The sequence below is a fragment of the Lynx canadensis genome, chromosome B4, assembly GCF_007474595.2.
Source record: "Lynx canadensis isolate LIC74 chromosome B4, mLynCan4.pri.v2, whole genome shotgun sequence".
Lineage (NCBI taxonomy): Eukaryota > Metazoa > Chordata > Mammalia > Carnivora > Felidae > Lynx > Lynx canadensis.
Window position 1 is genome coordinate 43533299 of NC_044309.1, and position 13809 is coordinate 43547107.

A 13809-nucleotide genomic window follows, 5' to 3' on the forward strand; every position below is an offset into this window, starting at 1 on the left:
GTATCGATAATAAAAGTAAGGAGGCAGGGCAAAAATATTACAGTTCTTAGAAAAACAAGCCACTTTATTTTTGGGACAGAGAGAGACAGAGCATGAACGGGCGAGGGGCAGAGAGAGAGGGAGACACAGAATCGGAAACAGGCTCCAGGCTCTGAGCCATCAGCCCAGAGCCTGACGCGGGGCTCGAACTCACGGACCGCGAGATAGTGACCTGGCTGAAGTCGGACGCTTAACGGACTGTGCCACCCAGGCGCCCCAGAAAAACAAGCCACTTTAAATGACATTAATCTGAATCCATAGGAGTAAATACTGTAAAATGTCATTTAGGTTTTTCATTCGTATTTAATGTATTACGTATCAGAAGTTTTATTCTGTGAGATTTGGGAACAGACGTTGGGGCATGTATTTCTTGAATCCTAAGACTCTAGAAGATTTATAAACATGGGTTTAGAGAAGCGGAGTAAAACACCAATGGAAATTTCTAAACATGAATCTCACGTACTTTCATATTAATATAATATGTTTCCTTCAAGAGGAATAAAAATTATTCCTTTTACACTATTTTACGTAAAATATCTTAGATCCATGATGTCTTAACTTCTGGGGATGCATAGGTCTGATTTGCTACAAATCCATTTTCTAACCAAGCGGGTACTGGAGCCTCTGATCCCCGTTTTGTGTAGATAGGCACATTCTCCAATTCCAAAACCTAAAACGAAACACAGAAGGGGGAAAAAAACAAAGGCGACAGGATGAGTGAGTCCTGACTGGCGTGACTGCAGAAAAATTTTCCTCTGCTGGGAGCGTTTACTCTTACCCAACACGGTGTTTGAATATAACGCAAAGTGAACTCATATGCGTTGGCCTTAAATGCGGCTTCAGAAACTCAAAAAAACCTGTAACCTATATGGTGAAGAAGTGCAGAATTTACTGCTAAGCACGTGTTAAACATGTGTTGTGAAATTCTAGAAGTAGTCACATCTCTGAACATTGATGTCTCGCCCCCGTAAAGCGGAGATAAATATGTCTATTTCCCACGGCTGTTGTGGAAGTCAAATGATATGAAACATTGTTTGGAATATCACAAGTATTAAATGCTTTGTACAATCGTTTTTTTAATGTTTATTTATTTTTGAGAGAGAGAGAGAGAGCACAAGCAGGGTAGGGGCAGAGAGAGAGAGGGAGACGGACTCTGAAGCAGGCTCCGCACTGCCAGCTCAAAGCCCGGTGTGGGTCTCGAACCCACAAACTGTCAGATCATGACCTGAGCCAAAGTCAGACGCTCAAGCAACTGAGCCACCCAGGCGCCCCTTTACTTTATACAATAATTTACATTACCACTTTTTCTCTGGGCTCATTTTACTCTCCACCACAAAGGAAACTTCCAGGAGAATGGTGTGTATGGATTTTAGCTCAGATCTCTCTGTGGTGGTAAAGGGCTTAGAGCCCCAGCTTTCGGTGGATAAATTACAGACCCAGGACTTACCAACCACTGTATATGGTTCCATCTATCCACTTCCAGCTCTGTCCTGCTTCTCGACTCAGTCCAATCCAATATTGAGAGTGGTCAGAATATCGCTTCAGGAAATCCTTTAAGAAAGTATATTAGGATGAATAGCAAATGCTTCGTTCGGTTGGATTTTCTTTTGTCTCATTATACTTTTTGGAGAAATACAGACTTTCATATTTGGAAGGCGGCAGTGTCCTTATCTGGTTCACAGGTTACTTCATGGGTTCAGTTACTTCTGTAACAACTACCCTAGTAAATTGCATTGGGTAGCTTTCTTCCTATTCTATTTTCTTTTTTAAAAAGTGTTTGCTTATTTTGAGAGAGAGAGAGAGAGAGAAAGAGAGCAGGGGAGGGGCAGAGAGAGAGGGAGATAGAGAATCCCAAGCAGGCTCCGCATTGCCATCACAGAGCCCGACGCAGGGCTCAAACTCATGAACCATGAGATCATGACCTGAGCCGAAATTAAGGGTCGGATGCTTAACCAACTGAGCCACCCAGGTGCCCCTCTTTTTCACTTCTAAAAGAACTGTTAGAAGACAGACATGATCTGTTCTGTGATGGCGTGGTCAAATTTGCCAGTAAATCTTAGGTTTGGTGCCTTTTGGAACAGGACAATCTTAGCAGTAAAATACATTGCACAATTGGTTCATTCAGGTTTTATATACCTTCGTAATTCATTCTGATACATTATATTTTCTGATATTATTACCAATAGCCTAGCTTTTACGTTTTGTTTGGATTTGGTTAGTAATTGTTTTGCATATATTTCCTTTCATTTTTCTGTCTAACTTTTATGTGTGTGTTCACACGTGTGTGTATGAGTATGTGCTTAAGTATGTCTCCGTAAGTAGCACGTTACTGGACTTTATTGCTTTTTTTTTTTAAACCATCTGATAATTTTTTTTCATTTAAGAAACAAATTAAAAGCATTTAAAAATCATTTTATCACGATTGCTGTCGTATTTGGATTTGTCAGTGTCGTGTTTTTTGACTACTAGGTTTTTTTTCCCTTATTTTAGCTTTTTGTGAATTCTGTTGGGTTGATACTTTCTCTATGTCTTTAGTTTATTTGAACGCTTTAGTTTGTTTGAACACTTTTTACCCTTTGATGCTCACAATTTAATTTTTTAAAAATATGTCTGTCCATACATATCCAAATTTCGGTTGTCTACACAATTGTTTAAATAATTATTTAGACAATTATCCATTTCTTCAAAGTTTTCAAATTCGTTGGCATAAAATTATTTGTAAGATTTTATGCTTTTAAATCTCTACTGTTTAGGGGCACCTGGGTGGTTCAGTCGGTTAAGTGTCCGACTTCGGCTCAGGTCACGATCTCGCGGTCCGAGTTCGAGCCCCGCATCGGGCTCTGTGCTGACCGCTCAGAGCCTGGAGCCTGCTTCGGATTCTGTGTCTCCCTCTCTCTCTGACCCTCCCCCGTTCATGCTCTGTCTCTCTCTGTCTCAAAAATAAAAATAAACATTTAAAATTTTTTTTAAAAATCTCTACTGTTTATAATTTTTAAAATTAAAATTTTTAAAATTAAAAAGTTTAAAATTTTTAAAATTAAAAAAAAATCTCTACTGTTTATAATCTCTACTGTTTATAATCAGGTGCATATATCTGTTTTCTTTTTCTGTGATCAATTCTTTCTATGTACAGAACCAGCATTGCTTTTGTATATCCTCATTATTTTGTTGAACTCGTTTGTTTATTCCAAAAATTATTTCAGTGACTGTGCTTTTCAGTCAAAGTATTTCCTTTGTTTTGTTTCCGTATTCATCTGATACTTCCCGTTTTTTCACTGCTCTAGTTTCTTGATTTATTATTCTATAGAATGGAATGTATGACTTCATTTCTACTTTTCAGCCATCTGAATGTACTTATCCAAAACTCCTTGTCAGAACGAGCTACAAAATTAGTTCAAATTTAGGACAATCCCTCTTCTGTCCTTTCCTGGCAGAGTAAGGGTTCAATAAATGTTAAATACATCCCTGTGCTCCTTGAGGTCTCAACTGTTTTGTCTCTTGCCACCTCTATTGTTCTCTATCTCTATTATTTCTGGTCGGGGGAAGTTTGTACTGTGTGCTTTTAAGTTTTTCCATTAACCCTTTTCTATGCCTTGAACCTACCAGACCCTCTTGGTTATGCTTGACTCCTTTATTAATCCTTTCCAGTATCTCTGACACCTGGTTTGCCATGAATTTCTGCTTATTATTATTTTTTGAATATAGTTCCACAAAAAGCAACTTTAATTTGGTGTAAAACAGGTAGGCAATAACAGTTCATTACTGAGGGCTTTATTATGGCTTCATGGGTCTGAGCTTCGTGGGAAGTGATTTTGGACTTTCCTTGGATTTTGCTGCTGTATTTCACTCAAAAATATAGAGCTAGCTAATTATGCAGTTGAATTTTTTTGAAGAATAGTCGGATCTTTCTGGTGGGAGATATACCACTCTAACCCTGCTTTTAGAGTCTAGGCAGGAATATATAAGCTGAACTATATTAGGCATAGGGAAAAATGCCTAGTATGTAACTTATTTCTAAATCCTTCTACTCCCAGTTGGAAAAGTCAGGTGGGGGAAGTCATGTCCTAAATGTTGTCTAATAATTTTTACTCTAATGGTTGATCTGACCTGACCTGGGAGGTGAGTGTGGCCTGACGTGAGCTCTTTCTTTGATTAAGCTGATGTGGAAAAAAAAGGGGGAGGGGTTCTTCTATGATGGATGAGAGGGTCTTTTTTGGACCATTTCCATTTCCAGTGTGCAGCCTCCGTATCAGCTATAACCCCCAAGAACATAATCATAATTTAAAAGAATTGCCTTACCAGTTCTTTTGTGGTGTTGAAGACAGCAAGAGTGGCTGCGTGAGAGGCACAGAAGTTCTGGCTTGCTCTCCAGGTTCTTGTACTTTCGGAGAAATAGAAGCACTTTCCTAAGTAACCAATCCAGCCATCCAAGCATGACATGCGTTCAGCGGAAGATTTGTGTTTTTCAACTGAAAACAATTTCCTGATATATTAACTACCGAGGCGGTGGCACGCCCTGAATGTTCTGCTCTGAGACGCATTAGAATTTGATGTAAAATGATTATCTTATCCCTAGATATGAAATTCACCAGATTAGCTTTTGGCCCTTCAGTCTGAAGTTTTGGGATTTCCTTAGTCATTCTTCGTTTTTCTCCAAATGAGGACAGATAGTACATTCTCGTATTTATTTTCTTGCTAAGTTGAAAGAAATCCATGGCAGATGCCACTCGTGTAGATGCTGGCATTGCTCGGATTCAAGACTCCCTGCTCTTCTCCGGTGACACACTCCTCCTAGGTGAACACACTCATTCTCATGACGCTGTCATGCTTATACTGATAATTATTGAATTGATGTGCCCAACCCAGGCCTCTGGTCAGAGATCTCCTATGTACAATTGCCTAATGGACACTCATCCAGTCAATAAAAAAAATATTTGTGAGTGTACCCTATGTTAAGCATCGTTGTGTGTATTTATTACAGACATGGTCCCTGCCATCATTGTGCTGAGAGCCTAGTGGGGCAGATAGAGAGTGAACAAGTAATTAACAAATTTCAAGGAGTGATGCAAAAGGGATAGCCACGGGTACTAAGAGAACAAGAGTTGAGGGGAGTTGGTCCCGCTCAGGGGTGGGGGTTGGAGTCGACATTTCAGGTGACACTTGAAGGGTGCAGAGAGCTAGCTCACTAGATGAAGGATGAGGAGAGCACGTTCTCAGCAAAGAGGAAGTGAGCGTGTAAAGGTCCTGGAGGGTAAAGGTCCTTTTCACTTGAGAAAGGAAAATCAGCATGACTGGACCATAACCGAGGCCAGAAAATCGAACAGGAGCTAGGTGTTGCTTATACACGTGGTTAAGGTTTTACACCTTACACTGAAAGGATTGTCTCAAAATTAGAGATAGGTGATGATGTATGGACGGGATTGATGGCCTGTTGATTCATTAAAATTCTTGTTAGAAGAAAAATAGATTTGGGGAAAAAACAAGTGTTCAAGAGACTTAAATACAGAGAAAAAACTGAGGGCTGATGGGGGGGGAAGGTGCGGGGGAGAGGGGAAAATGGGTGATGGGCATTGAGGAGGGCACTTGTGGGGATGAGCACTGGGTGTTGTATGTAAGCAATGAATCATGGGAATCCACTCCCAAAGTCAAGAGCACACTGTATACACCGTATGTTAGCTAACTTGACAATAAATTATATATTAAAAAATAATAAAAAAATAAAGTGCACAAAATAACTAAGTGGGAGATACTTGTTCCGGTTCTGCATATGCTTCTATGATGCTTAAGTTATGTTTAAAGTCTAACTTTTTCTTTGAACTTTAATGAAAAGTGCATCAGAATTTGATTTCTGTTTACATCTGCAGCTTTATCTCATCTGATTTTTCTGTAGGCCCTTTGTTTCTGTCTCCATTTTCTTGTTTACCAAACTTCTCCTAGTCCCTTACATATGTCATGTTACTTTAGGTAATATCTGGGCCTTTGCTCACGCTGCTCTGTGTTCCTCAATGCCATACCCCCACCTTAACTTGGAATAAAACAATTTCATCCTGTCCAACTGGCAAGTATCTCCTTGTATTTAAATGATCTATTATGTTACAGCACAATTTCCTCTATGAATTTCCTCCACTCCATCCCATTGGAATTGATCATACTCTACTTTCCATGCTCTTGGCTTCTAATAGACTATCAGATTTAATACATTATAGCTATGACATTATATATATATAGCTATAGCTATATACATATATACATTATTATATATTATATATATTATATATATTTATTATGTATATATAATTTTTGCCTCTTCTCTATCTCATCTATCTATCTCTATCTCTCTATTCCTCTCTATAGGTAAATAGTTATACCTGGTGATTATGTCATGTCTGATTGCTGCATAAATCAACAAAATATATAGCAGTCATACCCATCCAAGAAAAATCTATGTAACTGTTCTCAAGTATACCTAAGTGAAGGAACAATTTTTATTCTAGACCTGATTAGACCTTTGCCTATTTTAACCTAAGTATTCATATCTATTAAGTAAGAAAAGCTCGTTTTTACATCAACGCACAAACTGCCATCATCTGATCTGGGTCACAGGAATTTAGCATCCTAGGTTGTGTTAAATAACCCTTACTTTTGCTTGATAACTTTAGGAAATCAGTGAGTTTTAGCATCACAAGCAGCACTAAAAACTATTGAGTCCAGTCCTCTGCTGTATAAATAGGGAAACTGAGATGCTAGACGCTGGATGACCTATAACCAAAGATAAAACCGGGAGATGGAATTCTGGTCCCACAGTTCAATATCACTACAAGATAAAGCATATTAACCTTTATAAACTGTCTATAGCGTTGTGTGACCCAGTTTATAAAATATTCTCTTGAACATGGCTTGAATCAGAGAACACAAATGAGGATCCTTAGGAAGTCCACTGAATAAATTCCACTGAGAGAAAACTAGGAGCATCTGTGAGCATGGCCTGCATTGACTGCAGTAGGCGGCCTGGAAGAAACCCTACGTTTCTAAGAACAGGTTGCACATATTTCAGCTCCTTTAACAAATAAGTGGGTATTTTTTATATAAACCATAGGAAATAAGCTCACTTAGAAAGAGACAACATTGGGGGCACCTGGGTGGCTCAGGCAGTTAAGCGTCTGACTTCGGCTCAGGTCATGATCTCACGGTCCACGAGTTCGAGCCCCGCGTCGGGCTCTGTGCTGACAGCTCGGAGCCTGGAGCCTGCTTTGGATTCTGTGTCTCCCTCTCTCTCTCTGCCCCCTCCCCTGCTCGCCCTCTGTGTCTGTCTCCCTCTCAAAAGTAAAAATAAAGATTAAAAAAAAATTAACGAAAAAGAGAGAGACAGCATTGTAGATATTGTAAGAATGATGAATAAAATGCAGAGGACTTGGATTCAGGTTGTAACTTGGGTCTACTCAACGGTCTTTAGACAGCTGCTATCTCTGACGTTCAAAGTCCTTGTGTATAGCAAAAGAAAATAAGAACACTAATACTTTACTATTGCTCTGGGTCACTAAAAAATGCAAATAAAATGTGTATTAAAATATTTTATAAAGCATAAAACGCTTTACAAATATATATTTTGTTTTATCAAAAACCTTTCTCCTTCTCCTCCTCTCCCTCCAACTTCTCTCCTCCTCCTCCTTCTTCTTCCTCTTAATTATTTTTATTATTTTGTCCAGAGAAGTTATATGACTGTAATTACAGTGTAATTTAAGCTGAGTAAAAATATCAATAATGTTGATTTCCTTAACTTGACCAGTAGACATCATTTATGCTTTTACTTGAGCAACAGTCTCTTTAGTTTGTAGTTAGGTATAAATTATAACTTTAGACCATGACTCAAAGAGGAGTAGTTTGGTGCTAAAATTTTTACTGTAAATATTTAAGCCCATTCCCCTAATATGATGTCATAGTCTTTTTGGCAAAGCTGTTTACTCACCTGGACTTCATTACCTATGTCCTCCTCATGGAACTCACCATTCTTATTATTTGACTCATGACTGCTTTGTTGAGTAAGTTCCATGAGGGCAGGAATCGTATCTGTCTTGTTTGTTGTCAACACACAGCCTAATGCCGAGTTTATATAAAGATTTCTTTCTCAATCTCCTTATCTAATTATCTATTTATATACATACAGGGTATTCACATGTATATATATTTCTATACATGTATAGATGTACATATATATACATATGTACATATATATACATATATACATATATATACATATGTATATATGTGACCCATATATATACATATGTACATCTATACATGTATAATACATATATTCATGTGTAAATCATATACATGTGTATACATATACATATACATGTGTATAGAAATATATACACGTATATATGCACATATATACATGTATAATACATATATTCATGTGTAAATCATATACATGTGTATATGTGTATATACATATACATATACATGTGTATAGAAATATAAACACGTATATATGTACATATATACATGTATAATACATATATTCATGTGTAAATCATATACACATGAATATATGCCCACCAAATGCATATATACTTATGCATATATTTTGAAACATCTCATTAAAATTGTTTCAAGTTATTTTCAGAAAATATGTACATAGTTTGCTATCATTAGAGGGTGATATACCATTCTAAACTTCTTTTTAGAATCTAAGAGTAATTGATATTTTGTGTACAAAATATGGTCATTAGGATAGTAACAATTTCTTCTTGTCCAATTCTCTGTAGCCCATATGTATAGTTGTGAATTATAATTGGAGCTTGGTAATCTGACTCCGTCATTGGAAGCTGCACAACCAGACACAGATCAAATGTTTTGCACCTTAAACTCAATTTCCATTCTTATCAACATAGTCATTGACTAGAAGCAGTTTAGAAAAAAAAAATACTAATACATATGTAAAAGTATATGGTTTAGGGCAAGGTAGTCCCCAACTAGATAATATTCCATAAATTGCTACCAGTCCACAGGGAGATAAGGACCTGGTGATTCATTGTTAACTATGCTACAAATATACTGTGCAGTTCTTTTTATATTTCTTCATAATGAGACTTTTTTGATGAAGGATGCAGTATGGAGATGTACTATTTTACCATGAGCCCCTTACCTTGTAAGGACTATAAGTCACACTGGTTTAGAAGAAAGTTTCATATGCATTACTGTTATCCTCACAGTATGAAATACAGCTATTATCCTCATTTTATAGAAGAAGAAACATATGTCCATTCCATGCACAAAGATGTTCAAGAATTACCCTTAAAGCACACATACGGTGAAATATTTTATAGTAGAGTTAACATGAGCGTATTTGGGAAGTGGGCAACTCACCTGCTAAAATTGTGGCCAGGGTAGTTATCAAAATCATCAGAAAGAACATGACAATGGTGATAACTTTACAGATACAAAGTCTCTCTTTATTCCTTTTTGAGGGTCCTTGTGGTTTGTTGGTAAGGTTGAAAGTGATAATGTCTCCTATTAAAAAAATCAATCAGTTTTTCATTACTAACTCGAGTTTGGAATGGTAAAAGAACAAGATCCGTATATGCAAACTGACCATATTTATCTGCTCTCAGTGATCAATGGAAAATTAAAATATACTATTTACAGTACTGCATAAAATATTGAATCCTTATGGATAAATCTGACAAGAGACATGCAAAACTTGTACACTGAAGACGACAAAACATTGCTGAAATAAGTTACAGACATGAATAAATGGAGAAAGATACTGTTTTCGTGAGTCAGAGGACTTCACTTTTGTGAAGTTGTCAGTTTCACTCAAATGAATGTATAGCTTCATCACAATCCCAAACAAAATTCTCAGCCGGAATTTTTTTTTTTTTTTTTGGAGGGGGGTGGAAATTGGCAAGCTGTTTCTAAGCATTTCAATGTATGTCAATTTTATCTAATGATGCTGTTAAAAATAGTACAGAAATTCGTTATCTTTTATCCACACAGTGTGGATCTGGTTATAAGATACTTTGGATCGATAGCTGAAAATAATATGCCACGGCTAGAAGAAATGAGCATGGAGATACCGACTCTCTGAGGAGAGTTAGATCTCAGAATCGATAGCAGGTGCCCACCAAATGTAAATTTGTTTACTGCACACGTAGCACCTAGAGCCTGTCACGCATGCGTTTCTCACCCTTAGACTGGAAATCTGAATTCCCCAGCGATAGTCCATCATCCATGTCTCTTTTTCAGCAAAGCAACGATACAGATTGGTCGTAGGGAATGCACAGGATTCCAGATCTCCGCCCGCCGGTTGGATTTAGAGTCAATAATACAAAGACAAGCTAAAATGAGAACGTAAAGTTAAGGCAAACTAAAACGAGAATTCCACATCAATATCAAAATTATGACAAACCGCCTCGGAAGTCTGAGCAATCATGCGACTCCCGTCCTTTTGCTACATTGCCATCCGGAAATCATTCCACTTCCCTGTGGTTTGAGGAGCCACTGGAGGTGGTGGGGGCCTCCGAAATGATTCTTTTGACTGTGGGGTTCAGTGGAAAGGAAGTGACGTCCAGTAGTTTATGAGGCCGACAGATAGAGTTTTCACACCGTCCCCTTGACCTACCAAAATTTTTAGTTAATTCTGACCATGATGGATCCAAGCCACAGAGCAATCCTAAAGAAGTCCAGCGTGAAATACCAATTTACACTGCAGTGAAAAGAACATCGCATCACTTTAATAATAATAATAGAAACAAACATACCTCACGTGTATTGTGTGTTCACTCTATGGTAGCCCTGGTTCTGAGCTTTTCAGTTTTAGGACTTAATTTATACTCACAATGAAATGAAACGGGAGCTTGTTATTATCATTACTTTACAGAGGAAATAACCTCCTGAAAGTAACAGAGAGGTAAAAAGGGTTCTTAAAGTCATATAGCCAGTATGTGGCCAAACTTATATATTCGTTGGCTCTGATCACTGGACGACTCTGCTCTACTGTCCTGGTTCTTTCTGTGAGCATTCTCATATGCTGAACTTCTGTTTCCAGATGTAGAAAGCAGACCTCCTGTTCAGCAGCAGCATTTCATTTTTTTTTTGTTTAAGTTTATTTATTTTTGAGAGAGACAGAGACAGAATGCAAGTGGGTTAGGGGCCGAGAGAGAGGGAGACCCAGAATCCGAAGCAGGCTCCAGGCTCTGAGCGGTCAGCACAGAGCCCGACGCGGGGCTCGAACCCAACCCACGAGCTGTGAGATCATGACCTGAGCCAAAGTCAGACGCTCAACTGACTGAGCCACCCAGGGGCCCCAACAACAGCATTTCGAACTCCCCTCCTTGGGAGACAAATGGAAAGTAATGGGTTGACAGTTTTTAAAGCTGGATTATAAGCTATAGAGTTCTCTCTAATTTTGCATATTGATGTTTTTAATATATGATTATTAATTCATATCCCCAAATAAAACGTTTATTTCAGGAGCCATGGCTATGTGTTAGAGAGAGAGAGACAGAGAGAGAGAGTGAGGGAATAGGGAAATCTATGGCTAGGTTATTTTTTCAAGCCTTTATCCGAAGCAAAGATTATCCCAATACTCTACGTGCTACTTAAAAAGCATACATTTTCCCTGCGTACCGGTTAGCTATTGCCGTATTCAGGCTATTTTACAAAGCACGCCCCAAACCCTGGCTCACTCACTAGTCTGTGCTGCGTTGGCCAAGTTGTCTGGGTTGTCCGGTCAAGGCTGATTGCGGCTGTGACCCTGCCTCGAGCCGTGAGTCTGGTGTGCTGGTCTCTTGGCTACCCCGGGGTCCCGGCGGAAAAGTCAGCCGCTACTCCAGAAGCTCTTCGCACAGAGATGTCAGAGGTACAAGAGGGTAAGCTCATCAATTCCGCATATTTCAAGTCACTATTAACATCTCATTGGCTGAAGGTTATCTCCTGGTTGACCTCAAAGGCAAAGAATGGGGAAGTGCACTTCACTACCCTTAAGAGGAATTGCAAAGCTGTATGGGTACAAGGAGTGAACTAGGGCCACAACCTAACTTGCTAGAGCACTTCTGGAACCCTCCTGGTCACATTTTGCCATTGATTTTTCTTTTTTCTTTCTTTTTTTTTTTTTTGGAATCAGTCTCTTAGGTCTTTTTTGTTTTGTTTTTAACGTTTGGTTATTTTTGAGGGAGAAAGAGAGAGACAGAGCCCGAGTCGGGGAGGGGCAGAGAGAGAGAGGGAGACACAGAATCTGAAGCAGGCTCCAGGCTCCGAGCTGTCAGCACAGAGCCCGATGCGGGGCTCAAACTCACCAACCGTGTGAACCTGAGCCAAACGCTGATGCTTAACTGACGAAGCCATCCAGGTGCCCTGATTTTGTTTTGGTTTTCAGTGAAGAACTTTACCTATGAGTGCTGCTTTCTGCCTCTGATTTTCCCTTATGGGAGATAGCATCTTTATACTAAGTAGTAGGATTAACCTTTTTTTTCAAAATTAGTTCCATGTAAACTTTTCATATTTTTTCTGTTTATTATCACGTTCCTTTTTCCTTCACTCCTCTATATGTCCATTTCCTGCTGGCTCTGTTATGTTTTCAAAAATAAATGTTGCAGATCCAGTAATCTAACTCTGCAAGGACAAAGTTGTATAGCAATGCAAAATTAATCCGTACAAGTAGAGTCATGATTTTAGAGACAAAAGACCCTATTTCAACCACTGAATTTTATAGATAAGGGAAATGAATCCAGGCATAAATGCATAAATTATTCAAGGTACTCAGCTGATTGGTAAAGGCTTCTGACTCTCTGTTTGCCAATTCATTTTCTCTCCAGCCTCTATGTCCAACTTTGTAGATAAATTTGCTTGGGATTTGAAAGCCTGTTCTCAACTCTCATATGACGTTCGAACCAGAGACTGAGGACTAATATTCAACTTAAATATTCTCCCACAAATAAGATTGGTCACAATTATACATAGATATCTCTCTAATGTGTATATTTCTTTCCCACTCCAATTCTACTAAATATTTTAGCGTTTTACTGTCTCTCAACCACACATCTATGACAGCCTCTAACTAATTACTTTGCCTCCAGCCCAATCTTTTCCTTCTCTTTCAGTCCAACTTTCACATTACTCTCATTTTTTCTCCTACATCATAAATCTCTTCAGAAGTCTCGTTGCTTAATTGTTTTCAATTCTTCTCTGTCATCTCCAGAATAAAAAGTAGGCTCCTTGGAATGACTCCAAGCAATTCAAATGTGAAATTACATCATCTAGGTCATTTCTTTTCCTTCTTTTCCATAGTGGACTTTGCATCATTTTCCAAACATGCACATTTTTTTTCTTCCAATGTTTTATTTATTTACTTTGAGAGAAAGAGAGAGAGGGAGTGTGTGAGCAGGAGAGGGGCAGAGAGAGAGGGAGAGAGAGAATCCCAAGCAGGCTCCACACCCTGATCCGGTGCTCGATCCCACGAACCGCAAGACCATGACCTGAGCAGAAATCAAGAGTCAGATGCTCAAGACTGAGCCACCCTGGTGCCCCTAATCTGCCTTCAAAATAGTCGTACCCTCTCATAGTGTCGATAGAACTTATTTGGAACTCTTCATAGATACATGTATTAGTAATGATATTTTTATATGAGTGACCTCCCTTCTTTTACTATATAAATATTGTTTGAGAGAACCACTGTGTAAAGTCTTTCAGGATAGAGAGTTTTAGTACATGTCCAAGGGAAGGAAAGACCAGGGTTTCTCAAATTCTTGTTCATTGCCCTCTTCC

General features: G+C 38.6%; 1 protein-coding gene across 1 annotated transcript; it reads right to left on the reverse strand.

Annotated features, from left to right (window-relative positions):
• Positions 1-251: 251 nt before the first annotated feature.
• LOC115519303 (C-type lectin domain family 2 member A-like) lies at positions 252-11928 on the reverse strand. The gene is made up of 6 exons (XM_032593719.1): positions 11737-11928; positions 10232-10382; positions 9412-9555; positions 4339-4508; positions 1487-1590; positions 252-709 (listed from the first exon to the last, which is right to left on the reverse strand). The coding sequence occupies exons 2-6, from the start codon at positions 10275-10277 to the stop codon at positions 640-642; spliced, it is 534 nt and encodes a 177-aa protein (XP_032449610.1). The 5' UTR covers positions 10278-10382; positions 11737-11928; the 3' UTR covers positions 252-639.
• Positions 11929-13809: the final 1881 nt, after the last annotated feature.

Excerpts from the sequence above, each read along its gene's own strand:
- LOC115519303 (XM_032593719.1), bottom strand. The coding sequence starts at position 10,277 with ATGGATGATGGACTATCGCTGGGGAATTCAGATTTCCAGTCTAAGG. Across the intron at positions 9,556-10,231 it reads TTCAGATTTCCAGTCTAAGG|GAGACATTATCACTTTCAAC; the intron begins GTGAGAAACGCA and ends TTTTTTTAATAG. Across the intron at positions 1,591-4,338 it reads TCAACACCACAAAAGAACTG|GATTTCCTGAAGCGATATTC; the intron begins GTAAGGCAATTC and ends ACTTTCTTAAAG.